At 53.4% G+C, this 17,088-nt stretch overlaps 6 protein-coding genes across 6 annotated transcripts; 4 read left to right on the forward strand and 2 right to left on the reverse strand.

The window, feature by feature from the left end:
• Positions 1-216: 216 nt before the first annotated feature.
• Positions 217-2,021, forward strand: J4E90_004726 (uncharacterized protein; the record flags this gene model as incomplete). Its single annotated transcript, XM_051434289.1, has 3 exons — positions 217-305; positions 358-412; positions 459-2,021. 3 exons carry the CDS (start codon positions 217-219, stop codon positions 2,019-2,021), a joined length of 1,707 nt encoding a protein of 568 aa, XP_051291545.1.
• A 463-nt stretch (positions 2,022-2,484) lies between these two features.
• On the forward strand, positions 2,485-3,096 carry J4E90_004727 (uncharacterized protein; the record flags this gene model as incomplete). Its single annotated transcript, XM_051434290.1, has 1 exon — positions 2,485-3,096. The coding sequence occupies one exon, from the start codon at positions 2,485-2,487 to the stop codon at positions 3,094-3,096; it is 612 nt and encodes a 203-aa protein (XP_051291546.1).
• A 2,002-nt stretch (positions 3,097-5,098) lies between these two features.
• On the forward strand, positions 5,099-7,516 carry J4E90_004728 (uncharacterized protein; the record flags this gene model as incomplete). Its single annotated transcript, XM_051434291.1, has 3 exons — positions 5,099-5,309; positions 5,358-5,767; positions 5,816-7,516. 3 exons carry the CDS (start codon positions 5,099-5,101, stop codon positions 7,514-7,516), a joined length of 2,322 nt encoding a protein of 773 aa, XP_051291547.1.
• Positions 7,517-7,889: 373 nt separating this feature from the next.
• J4E90_004729 (uncharacterized protein) lies at positions 7,890-10,505 on the reverse strand (the record flags this gene model as incomplete). Its single annotated transcript, XM_051434292.1, has 4 exons — positions 7,890-8,855; positions 8,903-9,685; positions 9,733-10,152; positions 10,206-10,505. 4 exons carry the CDS (start codon positions 10,503-10,505, stop codon positions 7,890-7,892), a joined length of 2,469 nt encoding a protein of 822 aa, XP_051291548.1.
• Positions 10,506-11,363: 858 nt separating this feature from the next.
• On the reverse strand, positions 11,364-13,119 carry J4E90_004730 (uncharacterized protein; the record flags this gene model as incomplete). The annotated part of the gene is made up of 2 exons (XM_051434293.1): positions 11,364-12,873; positions 12,926-13,119. 2 exons carry the CDS (start codon positions 13,117-13,119, stop codon positions 11,364-11,366), a joined length of 1,704 nt encoding a protein of 567 aa, XP_051291549.1.
• A 564-nt stretch (positions 13,120-13,683) lies between these two features.
• On the forward strand, positions 13,684-15,435 carry J4E90_004731 (uncharacterized protein; the record flags this gene model as incomplete). The annotated part of the gene is made up of 1 exon (XM_051434294.1): positions 13,684-15,435. One exon carries the CDS (start codon positions 13,684-13,686, stop codon positions 15,433-15,435), a length of 1,752 nt encoding a protein of 583 aa, XP_051291550.1.
• Between the last annotated feature and the right edge of the window lie 1,653 nt (positions 15,436-17,088).

Below are 17,088 nucleotides of genomic sequence, written 5' to 3' on the forward strand. Positions count from 1 at the left end.
CGCGCTTTCCTTTTCCACGCGTAAAGTGGTGATGCGGTAGCCAATCAGCGATCAGGCGCATCCAGCGCCTTCCTCACTGCTCACACCAAAGTTTCCCACGCACTTCCACGACCGAATTTACTCTGCTAGTATCTCGCATTCTGACGAATTTTGATCTTGTGTTCTACATCGAATTGCTTTCCATCTCGAATTAAGTGGTTACGCGTTATCGCAATCATGGCGGATTCCCAGTCAACGACCATGTCCGAGAAGCCGCGCACCAGCAGCATATCGCAAGCATCGGAGAGCTCACAAACAGCGGCTGAGTACGTGTCTTCCATGCTCTTGTCTGTATGGAGACTTAATCAATTCCGTCAGCTTTATCAAAGAGCAACTTAGCCTCGAGGCAGAAGCACGCGAGGCTCTCCCCTACGTCAGTACCCACATCCTCCGAATGCGCCTCGACTGACAAGAAACAGCAATTCGATACCTGCATACGCGACCTCGGCCCTCTGCGACAGAGCCTTTACGCATGCCTCACCTGCAACCCCGCGCCCGCATCGTCTGCCCAGCAATACACTCCAGCAGGCGTCTGCTACTCATGCTCCATCTCCTGCCATGGCGAACATACCCTTGTTGAGCTATTCAACAAGCGCAACTTCATATGCGACTGTGGAACTACCAGGATACCGGATATGACGCCATGCACACTTCGTCTCAACGCAGAAACTGGACGTAAAGGCGATGTGACGGGCGAAGAGCCAGCCAAGACGAACAAGTACAACCAGAACTTCAGGAACAAATTCTGTGGCTGCGGCGAGGACTATGATCCTCAACAAGAGAAGGGCACCATGTTCCAATGTCTCGGACTTGGGACTTGCGAGGAGGGCGGCTGTGGTGAAGACTGGTGGCACCCTGAATGCCTCGTAGGCTTCACTCGGGCGGAGTACAGCAAGATGATTGAAAAGCCTAAAGTGGAAGAGAAGAATGACAAGGTAGATGCGATGGAGACCGACAAACCCGCAACAGACAACACCAAGACCAACGGTCACGCGGACGAGAATACGGCATTACTTCCAGCGGACATCGCAGCTGCAATTACAAATGGCAATGGGGTTGATGGCAACGATGTTGCAGCAGATGCTGGGGCAGAAGAGGAAGATGACCCCCCGCTGCCTCCAGGCTTCCCTGAAGAAGACGACTTCGATCACTTCCTCTGCTACAAGTGTGTCGAGGCCAATCCATGGATCAAACAGTACGCTGGCTCAACTGGGTTCCTCGCACCAGTATACCACGACAAAGCCATGGCGCTTTCTCATGCCCAGAAGCCCCCCGTCTCAGCCCCAGATGACAGCAACGGCGACTCCAAGAAACGCAAAGCTTCCGACGAAGACGAACAGCAGCAGACATCATCCCACTTGACAGCTCCAGCTCCGGCTAAGCGCCAAAAGTCCGAAGATCCAAGCGGCACACTCTCCAGCACCCCCGAAGACACAACGACGCTGCCCATAACCCCCAAGAAGCCAGAAGCACCAGAAGGCCCAAAGCACGCTTCCCTCCCCCCTCTTCCCGTAGCCGCACTCACAACGCCATTCTCCCTCTTCCTCAAGCCCGACTTCCGCGACCACCTCTGCCACTGCGACGCCTGTTACCCACACCTAAAAGCCCACCCGCAACTCCTCGAAGAGGAAGACACCTACGAGCCCCCCGTCTCCGAAGACGGAGAAGAAGGCGGACAGTCCGTCGGTACAGGAAGTATTCTCGATCGTGGTGAAGCCGCTTTCAACAACATGGACCGCGTGCGTGCTATCCAAGGTGCAATGGCGTATGCGCATCTCAAAGACAAGGTCTCGGCGTTCTTGAAGCCGTTCGCTGAATCGGGTCAGGCTGTTGGTGCGGAAGATGTTAAAGCGTACTTTGAGAAGCTGAGGGGTGATGCGCAGGGTATTCAGGAAGCTGCTGGCGATGCGAAGGCGAACAGGGATGATGATGCGGAGGGTGGGGCTGAGGGCGGTGGCAGGAAGAAGCAGAGTGGGTATTAAGTGTAGACTCATCTACTCGAAGTGTTGAAGATGTGAAGACGAGATTTGTGGGAGTATGTCATGCATCCTATGTGCAAATGATCTCCAGCTAGCTTGAAATTGGATATTGCACTTCATCGTAGCCAGTTCCCAAGGTGTCTTCGTGCTTCCGAACGTTCCATACGTCTTCTCAAGATTGACTTCACGATCACGGTCCTGCTACAAGGTATCAAGTGTTTCATGTAACACAAAAATAATTCTCAAATCTTGGGTATCAAATTAAAACTACTTCCTCCCCCTTCCATGCAGACCAGTGCAAGCAACCACTACACTGTGAAAAAAAAGAAACTTTTCACACCTCCCATCCCCATCCCGCACTCTTCAAGCCGTCACAGTAACAGTAGCTGTCTCCGTGACCGTCTCCTTCCCGGTCGGCGACGCAGTAACAGTCACGGTAAAAATCTGACTCGGTGCTATCGGCGTGATGATCAGCGGGCCTTCTGATGTCGTTGATGAAGGCACCGGCTCTGGCGGTGGTGGTGCCGATGATGGCAATTCGGTCGGTGCTGGTGGTGTGGGCACGGCGTCGGATGTGGATGCCGTTGCGGATGCGGAGACCTCTGGAGGTGGCGCGATTGAAGATGAAGAAGGTTGCACCGAAGATTCTGGAGGCGTTGCCATGGATGTGGAAGCTGATGTGGGTTGTGCTGAGCTTGAGGGGGCGGGTGCCATGCTTGGTGCAACAGATGATGACAGCGTGGATGTAGGCGCAGGAATCTCCGATGTCAAAGATGACGGTGCGGGTTCGCTGGGTCTCGGCATTGCTACTTCAGAAGACGAAGCCGCGAGCGTAGAAGACAAAGCTACTGAGCTGGGTACGACCGGCTCTGGAACAGCGGAAGAAACCGGTATCTCAGGTGCTCCACTTGGCTGTGGTGTGGCTGTCGGCATGACTGTAGTGTATGATGTAACAATCACTACAGGTGGTACTTGGAGGGATGCTGATGGCGAGACTTCGGCAGGAGCATTTGAAGGAGCGGGCATGGGAGCACCAGCCACTTCTGATGTTGAAGAGGCTAGTGGAGCAGACTCTTGAGCCTCAGTTGGCATGGCTGACTCTTGAGTAGATGTTTGAGGCGGCTGGGATGTCGCGTAGATAGTGGTGTATTGTGTGACGATGATGCGCGATGTTACATCGATGGTGTCTGAAGCAGTCTCTGAGGGGAGAATTGCTGTAGAAGGTCCGCTCGATACCGGGGCTGGGATTGCCAGGGAAGTTGAGTTGACCAGAGGAGTAGAAGATGGCGCTTGTACGACAGACTCTATCATGGAAGATAGGCTGGTGACAATCGCACTCGCAGTGGTATTGCCAGATGGCGAGCCTGAGGGTGCCGCCCCAGGATGAGTGAAGCCAGGCAAGCCTCCGGTGGTAGGTGCTTGGACCGCACTCGTCACCGGTGCAGTTGTGGTAGATGCTAGGACAGCACTTGACGCCGGTACGGTTGGAGTGGCAAGCGAGGTGGACGTCTCTTCTATGGGCGAGTAGGTAAACATAGGAGCCTTTTGACTTGCCTCGCTTGCTGTCTTGTTTTCCACAGCGGTAACCGAACTTGACAATGCCGACGATACCGGCACATCGCTGCTCTCTGTGGGCGTTGGTTTCGGACTTGGTGTTACTGAAGACGTAACCACTGCGCTTGAAGTCTCCTCCGGGGTTGGCAGAGGTGATGGTGTGATGTAAGAAGTAGAAAACACAGTCTGCGGATCTTGTGTCACGAGTGGCTTCCCGTCAGGAAGAACGAACGTGATAGCTGGTGCTATTGAAGAGAAGATAGTTTGCTGGATAGGCTCCACTATGATAGCGGTCTCTGCCTCTGCAAGTTGCTGTATTGATGTTGATGCGATTGTCGAAGTAGTGTTGGAGTAACTAGAAAAACTACTCGAAATCAGTGCTTGTTTCTCAAAGTATATGCCTGTATTCCTCACAGTTGTCTTCGGTGGTTCTTTGGAACTGGACCAGCGGTTATGGATGTAGAGCAAGCTGCCAGCAGCAGAATTGTGGAGAAGATAGCCATCGTCAAGACGACAAATTATTAAGAGTGGATGAAGTAGAAAGACGGCGCTTGCGGGCAGAATAAGGAAGCGATGGACTGAAGGACGAAACTGAGATAGTGAACGATTAAGAGAAACGATCGACAAGAAGAAGAAACAGACGGTAAGGAAAGACACCTAGGAAAGAAACGAAAATCGTTCGTCTCAAGCAAACCACAGGCTAAACGTTCAGATGGCTACGGCGGTGTCTCATTGCTACGCGGGCTGGCATCGGGTTTTGAAGCTGCATTAGCCGCCTTGAGCACGGTTTGAGTATACAATAGAACAAAGAGTAGTACTGGCCGAGCATGGCTCCGGTTGCCTGTAATTTGGGCGTGTCACTCAAGCTCCATAGGAAAGTAGCGCTGGTAACTGGAGGAGTGGCTGTGGTGCTCTGATGCGCTGGGTACGTGTTTCATCCTCGAGCCAATGAGATGGCAGCATGGCCTCGGTCGAGCCCACGACCTTGAAGCGCCTGGCCGAACGTCTGCTACCCGCGCAGAGCCTCCAGATCTCTCTCCATATGCCAGAAATAACTCTTCGGAAGGAGGCACGATTCCGCGATCCGAGTTTGTCAAGTGTTGCCGGTTTCCGCGTCTTCATGCAGTATGTGCTGTCTCCCGGCTGTTCGATGCGTCAAGAGACCGGAACCCTGTGGGGATATCTCCACAACACCAAGGTCGAGGTCACGATAGAAGACGACCTAGATGCCTGCAAGCATCAGCTATAGCTATCGACGATATTGTAGTGGATCGAGATGTGTTGGCGGGTTTGCACGTGCCCGATGTTCATTCGCCTGGACGGTTGAGGGTCGCTCGGGGCAACAGGCGAGTTTCGACAAGGAAGGACAACACAGACCGCCATTTACGCTAGGACAGGCCCTTTGCATGTCGCCAGAGCCTCGAGTCTCGACGTCGCGTACGGTAGGTCTGGCATTCCTTTCTCTGTAGACGTAGAGTTTTTCGTATCTTTTCACCCTATCGCCATCCTCCTTGCCGGTCTGCACCATGAGCGTACGCGTCGTCGCGAGGATACGTCCTCTACTGAAACAGGAGCTCGACAAAGACACGATTGTCACCGCCGAGACATTGGAGGGCGACACCACCCCGGCGGTCGTGCGGATACCGAGTCCGAAGAACGAGGCCGAGTCCTTCAGCTTCCAATTTAGCTCTGTGTACGAGCAGGACGCGACGCAGCAGCAGCTTTTCGATGCCGAGAGTGAGTTCGCGACGGACGCGTTTCGGACCTGAATTGACTCCAAACCAGTCGCGCCGACGGTGAAGCACCTGTTCAATGGCTTCGATCTATCTATTTTCGCGCATGGCTGCACCGGCACCGGCAAGACGCATACGATGCGAGGAGGAAAGTCGCTGGCGGACCGCGGTGTCATCCCAAGACTGTTGAGCTCAATATACCGACGCTGCAAGAAGATCGAGAAGGACACGGCTGGAGCCACACACGTCGAGGTCGCCCTGGAATACTTCGAGATCTACTGCGATCGCGTCTACGATCTGTTTGAACCGCCGGAGAAGCGCACCCCGTCTGGCCTGCCCATCCGAGACAACAAAGGCAAGACTGTCGTCGTTGGTCTTACAGAGAAGCCATGCACAACACTTAAGGAGTTTGAGCAGCTTTATGACCAGGCCAACATGAACAGGTCAACATCCGCTACTAAGGTGAGGCTTCACACGCGTTAGAGGTAAACATTGCTAATGATGCTGCAGCTCAACGCGCATTCCTCCCGATCCCATGCCGTTCTCTGCGTGAAGATCACGCAAACCACCGAAGATACGGTTCGCGTCAGCCGAGCATCCTGCATTGATCTTGCAGGATCCGAAGACAACCGACGAACCGAAAACAACAAGGAGCGTCTGGTCGAGAGCTCGGCCATCAACAAGTCGCTATTCGTACTTGCTCAATGCGTAGAAGCTATGAACAAGAAGGCCAGCCGGATCCCGTACCGCGAGTCCAAGATGACGAGAATCTTATCGCTGGGTCAGAATAAGGGCTTAACTGTCATGATTCTGAACCTTGCGCCGACCCGCGCATACCATCTCGACACCATTAGTTCCTTGAACTTCGCTAGCCGGACGAAGAAGATCGAGATCGCAGAGGTGGAGAACGACCCCATGTACAGGACAGCAGTCAAACCATTGGCGATAACTAGTAGTGTCGGCGGAGCAACAATGTCACGGCAACCGCTACGATCCATCGCGGCCGCACACAACGCGAACATCCCGGAGCCAGAGAAGGGGAAGAAAGGAGAAAAGCCTACCAAGGCCTTCTCTGTATACTCTGACGCTCGCAAGGCTGCTGCTGCTGCTCCTCGCGTCTCCAACCTTGCACAGAACCAAGGAGTGCGAAGGACTGAGGGTTCTAAGCGAGCAGCTGAACCCAGCAGCACTTTCGCAACGCGACCAACGAAGGCATTCCGAACTGGGGATAACACCTCACGGATACCGAACAGAGAGCCTGCTCTGACCAAGGCTTCGATTGAGGCTCTCATTGCACAGAAGGTGGACGAGAGGCTAGCAGAGAAGGCATTGCAAGACGCCGGCACCGCTGCGCCAGCGCTTTCTGCAGAGTTGCAGAAGCGGTTGGATGAGCTGGAACACCGTATCGATGCACACGAGGAGGACGGAAAGTCACAAGGCCTACAATTCCTGCTTATGGCGAAGCAACATCACATGCGTGGGGAGGACGCCAGCGCACTTAGAATGTACCACCTGGCTCAGCCCTTCTTCCCGGGCAACGCAAAGCTAGAATCCAAGATGAAGGCCCTCGAAGACCGGATACGCGCAAAGAAGGAAGAGTCCACCAAGCACGTCTCCGCCCCCGTAGAGCTACCCTCGCATACCGCCGCCGCAGCGCCCCCCTCGAACCTCCTCATGGCCCCCCTCAAAGCCGTCGAAAAGAAACAATCAAAGCCCAAGATGGTCTACAAAGACGACTCCGAAGACGACGAAGAATTCGCTCCCGCGCCTCCCTCCGACCACGAAGACTCCTACGCCTCCGACACCAGCTTCCAGTACACCAGCAAGTCCAAACCCGCCCGCAAACCGAAAAAGACGACTAAGAAATTGCCCATCTTCCGCGACGACACTGCCCCGACTACGACTACGACTCTGACCACAACTACCACTGCTGCCGATCTCCCGTCTCACTCCGCCTCTGCCTCTGTCCAACAAACGCCTCGTACCAGCCACCTCCTTAAGATCATCAACTCGCGCGACGTCAATCAGATCAAAGCGTTAAAGGGGGTCGGAGCAAAGAAAGCGGATAACATTGTGAACTGCCTGGTCGAAATGGATGATGCTGAGATTATGGATTTGGAGTCGCTGGCTATGCTGAAGGGTGTAGGGGGCAAGACGGTGGATAATATGAGGCTGGGGTTGAGCGTTGTTAATACTTCTTATGATTTCTAGAGCTCCGGCTTTTCTTTATCGTTGTTTGGATTTTTTTGAGAGGGGGGTTAGAAAGCATGGTGTTTGCGGCGTTCTTGTTGTGGATGCGCGCGAAGCTGCGCGCGTAGATTATATTCACATTTGCATAGAAAAGGCGTTTTGGGTTTGGCGGCTTAGGCTGTCTTGCATTTCGCATTCTGCATAGGTCGGTTCTTAGGAAACCAAGACTATTTCTTCATCACTACACGGTTGCTTCACGCTCAAATTTTGCTCGTAACGTGCGATGTTCTGCATCATTCATGCTATCATTATCATACAAGACCGTAACTTTCAATCTCAGCCCACAAGAAAGATCCCACAATCACTCACTCAATCCCAACTGCAGCGGGAGCATCTAGAAAGGCCACACCCAGTCTTCCGTCTCCTTAGGATCCATACCCTCATGGTACGCATAGTTCTTCGCCTTGATCTGCTCATCAAGCAGCTTCTCCCTCGTCGCCGCACCCTTGTTACCCAAGCTGGGAATATTGTCAAGAGCATCAATCGCCAAGCTATAGCGATCAGTACCGTTCCTGATGGCCAGCTCGAGAGGAGTGTCGATATTGCCCTTCTCCCGGTATCCGCGGACAAGCAAGTTCTGCTGGCCCTTGCGGCCATATGTCAAGCGGTGGATCAACCAAGGGTAGGAATGGAAGTTGAAGATGCAGGGTACGTTGTCAGTGAAAATGGCCTTGTACTCATGCGCCTTGAGGCCGTGGGGGTGCTGGTCCTCGTCGATGAGTTTGAAGAGGTCGACGACGTTTACGAACCGGATTTTAAGGTCGGGGAGGTGTGTGCGGAGTAATGCTGTTGCGGCGAGGGACTCGTGGGTGGAAACGTCACCGCACGAGGCCATGACGATGTCGGGCTCTTGGTCCTTGTCGTTACTTGCCCATTCCCAGATGCCGACGCCCTTGGTGCAGTGGGCTATGGCTTGCTCCATGGTGAGGTACTGGAGGTGCTCCTGCTTGTCGGCAACGATGACGTTGACGTAGTTTTCGCTGCGGAGGCAGTGGTTCATTGTTGAGAGCAGGCAGTTGGCGTCTGGTGGGAGGTAGATGCGGACAACCTCAGGGCTCTTGTTCGCTACGACGTCAAGGAAACCTGGATCTTGATGGGTGAATCCGTTGTGGTCTTGTCGCCAGACAGTGGCAGTAAGCAGGATGTTGAGTGAAGCAATCTTCTGTCTCCATTCGACTTCGAGACACTTCTCGATCCACTTGCAGTGCTGGTTGACCATGGAGTCGATGATGTGGATAAAAGGCTCATAGCTGTTGAGCAGACCGTGACGTCCAGAGAGGATGTAGCCCTCTAGCCAACCCTGAGCAAAGTTAGCATTGGAGCACCAAGCAATGGTGTGTGTCTTACCTCTACAGTGTGCTCGGACAGCATCTCCATAACGCGTCCTGCATAGGCCAGGTTGCCACCATCCTCGTCTTCCTCAAAGTACTCGCCCATCCAGACTTTCTTGCCCGCCTCGTACACCTTACCCAGCTTGTTGGATTCGGTCTCGTCGGGGCCAAAGAGACGGAAGTCTTTCTGGTTATCTCTGATGATATCGCGCAGGAATGCGGCGCAGTTCGCCATGCTACCAACCTTAGCGACACCTCCCTTGGTGACCTCGATAGAGTAGTCACGGAAGTCGGGTACGTGAAGCTTGTGTCGGATCAGACCGCCATTTGTGACAGGGTTTGCGCTCATCCTCCTGTTGCCAGTTGGCGCCAACTCCCTAAGCTCGGGAATGAGCTTGCCGTCCTTGTCGAAGTGCTTCTCCGGCTCGTATGAGCGCATCCACTCTTCCAGGGTCTTGAGCTGGGACTTGTCCTTAAGAACTTTCGTGAGGGGTACTTGATGTGCGCGCCAGAAGCCCTCCAAGAAGTGGTCTCCATCGACGTGCCTAGGCGCTGTCCATCCCTTGGGTGTACGGAGCACAATCATGGGCCAGCGCGGCCTGAAGGCCTTGCCCGAGTCCCTGGCTTCCTTCTGGTATTCGCGGATCTTTGTGATGCATCGTTCCATCGTAGCAGCCATAGCTTGGTGCATGGACGGGATATCGCTTCCCTCGACGAAGTAGGGTGTCCATCCGTAACCGACGAAGAGCGCTTCGAGCTCCTTGCGACTTACGCGAGCGAGAACGGTCGGGTTGTTGATCTGTGTCCTGTCAGCAGGAATTCCTTCTGCAAAGTGCAGCGTCGTACCTTGTAACCGTTCAAGTGCAGTACAGGCAAGACCGCACCATCCGTGATTGGGTTCAAGAACTTGGTCGAGTGCCAACTCGTAGCAAGCGGGCCGGTCTCAGACTCGCCGTCTCCAACCATCGTCAACGCAATGAGATCTGGGTGATCGAACACTGTGCCGAAAGCGTGGGAGATGGAGTAACCAAGCTCTCCGCCCTCGTGCAAGCTGCCGGGCGTCTCTGGTGTAGCGTGAGATCCAATTCCACCAGGGAACGAGAACGACTTGAAGAAGCGCCTCATGCCCTCTTCATCTTCGCTCTTGTCGGGGTAGACCTCAGAGTAGACTCCTTCCAGGAAACTGTTTGAGAGAACAGCGGGTGCGCCATGGCCAGGGCCAGAGATGAAGATGGCATCCAAATCGTACTTCTTGATGAGACGGTTCTGCGCATCTTGTTAGCACCTCCCAATATCCGGACTCGTGCGATGGTTCTTACCATGTGGATGTATGTGAAGCTCTGCCCAGCATCCGAGCCCCAATGTCCCAACAGGCGTCGCTTGAGGTGATCCAGAGTAAGAGGGTCGCGTAGAAGAGGATTCCTCCTCAGATAAATCATGCCTAGGCACATGTATAGAGAAGCATGGAAGTAATCGGTCATCTTCCGCACCTCATCCTCGCTGAGCGGGTGTTCAGTGATTGAGGACCTCGCGGGTCCATATGGCGATATGCTGAGGTGCTCGACATCCTCGACGAGGGTGTCGGGATCTGCTGGAGCTTTCGCTACCATAGCATCCATGATTGCAGGTTGGTGGAAAGGTACGACCTTTCCTACTCCGAGTGAGGTCTTGAGTAAAGCTGGGTCTGGTGGTGTAGCCAAACAGCGCAGATACGATGGAAGCTACGGAGATCAATTGTAAGTAGTGGAGGTGTGAAACGATCCAGAAGGAAGAAGTTCACACGAAGCTGGAGCGTAGAGGTAGAGCGCCTTTAAGCAGTCGCGCGTCAGTATGCGCGATTGGAAGCTTGAAAGTTGGCCAGCGGTACGGCCGGAGACGTTCGCCTGGTCCATTGAGCTCTACCATTGGTGCTCTGAGCGGAATCATGCTACTGCAGCGCGATACCATCATAGCGACAAATTCCTTTTGCAGGTGTTGTCGGTTGCGTCATGGTTCGATGGACCGAGGTGGGGCCAGTCGAGAATCACGCTAGTGAGCGACGCGTTCCTGCCGCCAATGCTCACGATGTGCCATCCATGGCGTGATGTGTACCTGAGCTGACTGAGCTGGAGAATGGCAACCGTACGACCCGTATCTTTGCCGGTAAGCTGAATTCTACGGCTATGTTGATGCCACCAGTTCGTGTGCCAGTGCAGGACCTCTCAACATGATCTCAAGACGCCGGAAGACGGCGGACAGCATGCTTGCCAGCCTCCACTTCCCTTCCGACCCTGGCTTCGGTATCGGAACTTCATCCGAGCGGATAGTGATCTGCGCAAGCATCTGCAGCAAGCTTGCTGCTCAAATATTTACGTGCAGCCTGGGCAGACATTTGGGGTGAAGCAATGCTGGCAGACACGGCCGTCCTTAACATGTAAACTCCAACCAAGTGGATGTGTGAATGCATTCGATTGCTCTATATGTTCATGATCTATTCCTCAATGCATTCCATAATCTCCCTCCGCAGCAATGGTCCTCTGGCATTCAGCGAAAATAGCAGCCTGCCTGGCTACATCAGCCAGTCGCCCAACGACTTGCTTGTTACCATCCAAGAAACCGTATAACGCATACGGTATGTCCACCTCGTTACAAAACTCCTGCACCAACTTTTGGGTCTGCCTCAGATTGTGCCGAGGGATTCTCGGATACAGGTGGTGGATAGCCTGGAACTGCAGGCCACCATGGAAGAAATCCAACCATTGCGGGCAGTCAACATCCATCGTCGTACGAAGCATCTTCTGCGCAAAGGATTCATGGATACCCAAATCTGCCGTACTCATAGCGAAATGAGACAGCGTGATCTGCACGTGGAGCGGCGACGTAACGGCGTGGGCAATCAAGACGAACCAGAAGCGGCTCCAGTTGTCGGGTATGGTCTTGTACACGACTCCATAGCCGAACCAAGTCCAGTAGAACGACATGCCCACCATCTCGAAATATCGGTGCCACCAAGCTGGTCCTTTCTTGGGCCCCTTTCCAAGGAGCAAATACATCCAGGACAGTCTGTAAAGATTGAAACGCGCTACCATCATGATCGGGTAATATGTGTAGTGCTGTAGCGGGATCATGACCTTTGCGAATGCGTCGTATTCCATCGCCCATTCGTAAAAAGTTGTAGTGAGACTCTCCATGAACCGATGAGTGATAGCGAAGAAAGGAATGTATTGGATGTCAGGGTCGTGTTCGGGATGGTTGGTAACGAGATGGTGAACGTTGTGGCTGTATTTCCACCAACAGGCACTTAAACCGCCCAAGTAGGAGGCGATGAACATTGCGATAGTCGAGTCGGTCGTGAAGTCGTGCGTGATACCCATGTGTCCAGCATCATGGACTGTGAACGTGAGCTGGTGCCAAAAGCACGCAAGTGGTATGGCACTGGTGATGTACCACCCCTTCGTCAGCAGGAATATGAAAGCGGCCAAGAAAGACCCATAGCGTAGGCATTCGATACCGTAAGCAGTGTAATTGCAGTCGTAGAGGCCTTCTTGCTTTATGCGCACTTGCAAGTCGCGGTATTTTTGAGTGATCCGATCTTGAGTGGCCGGGTCCAGGGACGGGTATTTGGCCTTGTCGAAATCCAGCTCTTCTTGAGTCCGCCTGTCAAGCACTGTCATCTTCGGAGTGACCCTGTCATCCAGCTCGACCGATGAGACGCTTGAGTTCGAGGAAGCCCTGGTGACATTGGCTCCGTTGCGTTTGCGGGCCGAAGCAGACGGCCGATCTGCTGGTTCGAAGAGCGGGCTGCTGTCTGCCGAAGAGGCTGAGCTAACAGTCTCCTGTTCAGAAGAGGAGCATGATTCCATGTACTCCTCCTCTGAGAGTCTATCCAGCTCTTTCTGTGTCCGGAACTTTCCTCCCTGTATCGGCGGCAGGAAGTTGGTCCATCGTCCTTCGATACGGCCGACTTGGTAGCGATTCATGAGCTCGAGCGTCTGCGCAGAGTGAAATCTGGGTACACAAGTCAGCATTAAGCTTTCCTGGGCAACACGGGAGACCATACCGAGTGACTTCGTCTGTGGCATCTCGTCCCACCATGTGCGCAATGGCTTTGTCACCGCCTGGGTGGTAGGGTAGCCATGCATCCACCTTCAAGACTTTGCCGTCTACGATGACAATCGAGCGACCATTGGCGATCTGGGCCTCGATCTCTCCCCGACTAAAGACTCTTGACTTCCTGTCTGCTCCGGCGGCCATGTTGCGGTGCGGTACGGTGTGGTACACGAAGCGTGCACAAACGGGTGTCCAGGTGCGAGCTCAATTGACGAACGAATTTCAATGTACAGACAGTCAGACCATAGCTTCGCGGCGTCTCAGAAGGAGCTAGGCGTTGCGGTGAGCTGCGCCGGAACCAGCCAGTGGAACAGGAGATCATGAGCTGATAAACTTCCGAAGCTTGCCCGCCAGGACCCTGCACGCCCCCACGCTCCTCGCCACCCCAGAGCCGCATCCAGCAACGACTTCACATGTCAAGCTGAGAGTGTGTATGCCCCTGCAGCGCCGTATATGTAAGTAATAAGTCACCAGAATCTACACGTGAGCTTCGAGAAATTTCAAAGTCTTGGAGAGCATAAATGCGGCAGGTGCCCACTTGAGCTTGCTATTGCGCGCTTTCTGTCGGCAAACTCCGACACTCCATCACCTTCTACTTCGTGACCTTTCTCTGCCAAGTGACATTTGTTGACTTCCACTCTCAATTCCATCCTTTCTCAGAACAAATCACATCACCCAAGGCGTCCCCCAGAATTCGAGATTCCAATCATGACCCGAGATATCAAGGATTTAGCGAAAGAGTGGCTGGAGCTCGACGAGGACAAATCAACGACAGATGAGATCTACAAGTTGTTAGTGGATGGCGATACCGAGGAACTCGAAAAGCGACTTCGACATCGTATTGCCTTCGGAACAGCTGGACTCAGGGGGCCCATGCAGGGCGGCTTCGCCTGTATGAACTCTCTGACAGTGATTCAAGCTTCCCAAGGACTCGCAGCGTACCTGCTCAAAACCGAAAAGAACGTTGAGAGAAGGGGTGTAGTCATTGGTCGGGACGCGAGGCACAACTCGGAAAAGTTCGCCAAGCTCACCGCAGCTGCATTTGTCGCAAAGGGCATCAAGGTGTGGTGGTATGAGGACCCGAGCCATACGCCCATGGTTCCCTTTGGCGTGCGCGAACTCGACGCCGCTGCTGGTATCATGATTACTGCAAGTCACAATCCGGCCAAAGACAATGGATACAAAGTCTACTGGTCGAACGGGTGCCAGATCATCCCCCCACACGACGTCGGAATCGCCGAATCTATCATGGAGAATCTCAAGCCTGTCACTTGGGATACAACTGTGATAGAGTCTTCCCTTCTGGTGGAAGGAAGTCTGGATTTGGTGCAAGACAAGTACCACCAGGCCGTCCTATGTGCCGCACAGCCCGAGCATGTCAAGGTCAAGATAGACCCAGAGCTCAGATTTGTGTACACGCCGATGCACGGTGTTGGACTTCTCGCGATGCAGCGATGCGCAGAGACACTTGGCGTAGCCTCGCAGATGACCGTGGTGGAAGCTCAAGCACAACCCGACCCCGACTTTCCCACAGTCAAGTTCCCGAACCCTGAAGAGAAGGGTGCGCTCGACTTGGCAATCGAAACGGCAGAGAAGTCCTCGATACGCCTGATTCTCGCCAGCGATCCCGATGCAGATCGACTTGCGGCAGCAGAGAAGGTAGGAGATAAATGGCATATCTTCAGCGGGAACCAACTCGGAGCGCTGCTTGGATCTTACCTCTACGAACGCTACCCCGCATCGAAACCGCGGGAAAAGCTTGCAATGCTGGCTTCTACTGTCAGCTCCAGAATGCTCGCAGCCTTAGCGAAGAAGGAAGGCTTCAAGTTTACCGAAACCTTGACCGGGTTCAAGTGGCTTGGAAACGTAGCACGACAACTCGATAGCGAGGGCTACGATGTCGTTTACGCATTTGAAGAAGCGCTGGGATACATGATCCCCCAAACGGTACACGACAAAGACTCCATCAGCGCAGCCGCAGTCTTCCTAACCGCGGCATCGCATTGGTCCACCCAAGGCCTCACGCCCTACTCCAAGCTGCAACAGCTCTACCAATACCTTGGCTACTTCGAAGACGCAAACACCTACCTCGTCTCGCCATCGCCATCAGTAACAACATCGGTGTTCACAGCCATCCGCGCACTGGGCAGCCCCCACCCAACGTCGATTGGCTCCCGTAAGATCGCGCGCTGGCGAGACCTGACACTGGGCTATGACTCAAAGAGCAAGGACCACAAACCTGATCTACCGGTTGATGTCACTAGCCAGATGATCACCTGCGAGCTAGATGATGGGGCCGTGTTTACAGTGAGAGGCAGCGGGACGGAACCAAAGATTAAGCTTTACATTGAGTGCCAGGGGAAGAGTAGTGAGGAGGCGAAGAAGGGCGCTAGTGGGATTTTGGAGGATCTGCTGAGGGAGTGGTTTAAGCCTGAGGAGAATGGGTTGAGACTGGCTTAGGGTAGAAGGTGTTTTGACTTATTCAGATACTGCTATTACCACTGAGTTGAAGGGTGAGAGGCATCTTGAAAACAATGCAAACTTCTCTTGTAGAGTCGAAATGCTCGTGCGGTTGTTTTACGAATGTATGCTAGCAAGCTTGCTGTTCATGATTAAAAGCTCTTACATGTATTGAAGACGTTATTATCGTTGTCTTCCACTCTAATTCCACCGAGTTGAGCTATCGCTTTACCACAGACTCACCCTCACCTAGATGTTGCGGGCTAAAGCTTGTCCTTCGAAACTGATAGCACTTCTCTCACCTCACCTACCTTTACCCACCTACCCACCAATCTACTTTCCACCCACCTTCTACTTATTTAACAAACCTCCATCTACCACAAACTTCCTCATCTACACTCTCCATCCCACACGCCCAATGGCCACCCTATCAACAAGCCCCATCTCCCTCCTCCTGTCCTCATGGACCAAACCAAACGAGACTGTCGATGTCGAAACCTACGGCTTACCACAGATCACCAAATGGACCAGAGCCCAAGTCAAATCTCAGTTCGCCTCCAAAGACCTCTCTCCAATCTGCTGTCCTCATCTTCCCGCCGTCCGTATCCCAGAAGCCATTGTCGAAATCAACAATTCGCGGAACAACGCCCCGGCTATGCAATATTACATGGCAAACAACAGGTTCTGGCTCGCACACCGTATGTTATTACAGGCACAGTTCCAGTCTGCGGTGAGGTTTACGACGGATGAGTGTTACTATCTGCTTGAGGAAGGGGAGGCGGTTATGGAGGTTAATGGACGGCCGTTGACGGGAGTGGAGAAGGGGTTGTTAGATGTTGAGCCGGGAAAGGTGGATATGAGGTATGTGTTGACCGGAAGGAAGGTGTGAGAGAGGTGTTTACTGACTTTGGAAGTGAACTTCAGCCGACGGAGATAAAGATGCATTTGGGGGTTGCGATGAGGCTTCCGCCGTATACGGTGCATTGCTTGAAGGTTAAGGAGGACAGTTTGGTTACGGCGGGGTGCATTGTGCCGAGGGGGAGGGAGGAATAGGGGAGATGGGCTTTAGAGAGACGATTTGGAGGGTAGACTTGGACGTGGATGTTTGACGAGGAAAGGCGGATAAGCAGGACTGGATGGCCAGATGAAGTTTGGAGAATGACTGCGGATGGATAGCTTTGGTAGAAATGTTGGAAGGAAAACGTGGATGAAGAGATGCCAAATCTGGCTGGTGGTCTACCTGATTCAAAGGACCTTAAGGTCTACTTCTTAACGGTGGATGCATGAGGCGAAATGTGCAATCCAAGCCTATACCCAAAAGATAATCGATGGTACTGTTACACGATCAAGATGTACATGTGCATGCCAATCTTGGAAGACACCATGATGACACCCACCCAACAGTGAGAATAGTGGGTGGGTGCGTAAGCGCTTCGCGGCCTCGACCGTTGGCATGTGAGATGGGCAAGATGTGGTTGCACCCTACTCATCACAAGATGGGACGAGCGCTCGGCAGATAGTTGTATCTCCCAATCTTGAAACTCATATCCTCGACTAGCGCCCGCCTTCCCGATCGAGACCCTGTCAGATGCAGCGCAGACGCAGCGCTGACGACAACTAGTCACATACGGTTCTGCCTTGTACAGATAGGTC

The sequence above is a fragment of the Alternaria incomplexa genome (assembly GCF_024043165.1).
Source record: "Alternaria incomplexa strain BMP 0042 chromosome Unknown scaffold_6, whole genome shotgun sequence".
Taxonomy (NCBI): domain Eukaryota; kingdom Fungi; phylum Ascomycota; class Dothideomycetes; order Pleosporales; family Pleosporaceae; genus Alternaria; species Alternaria incomplexa.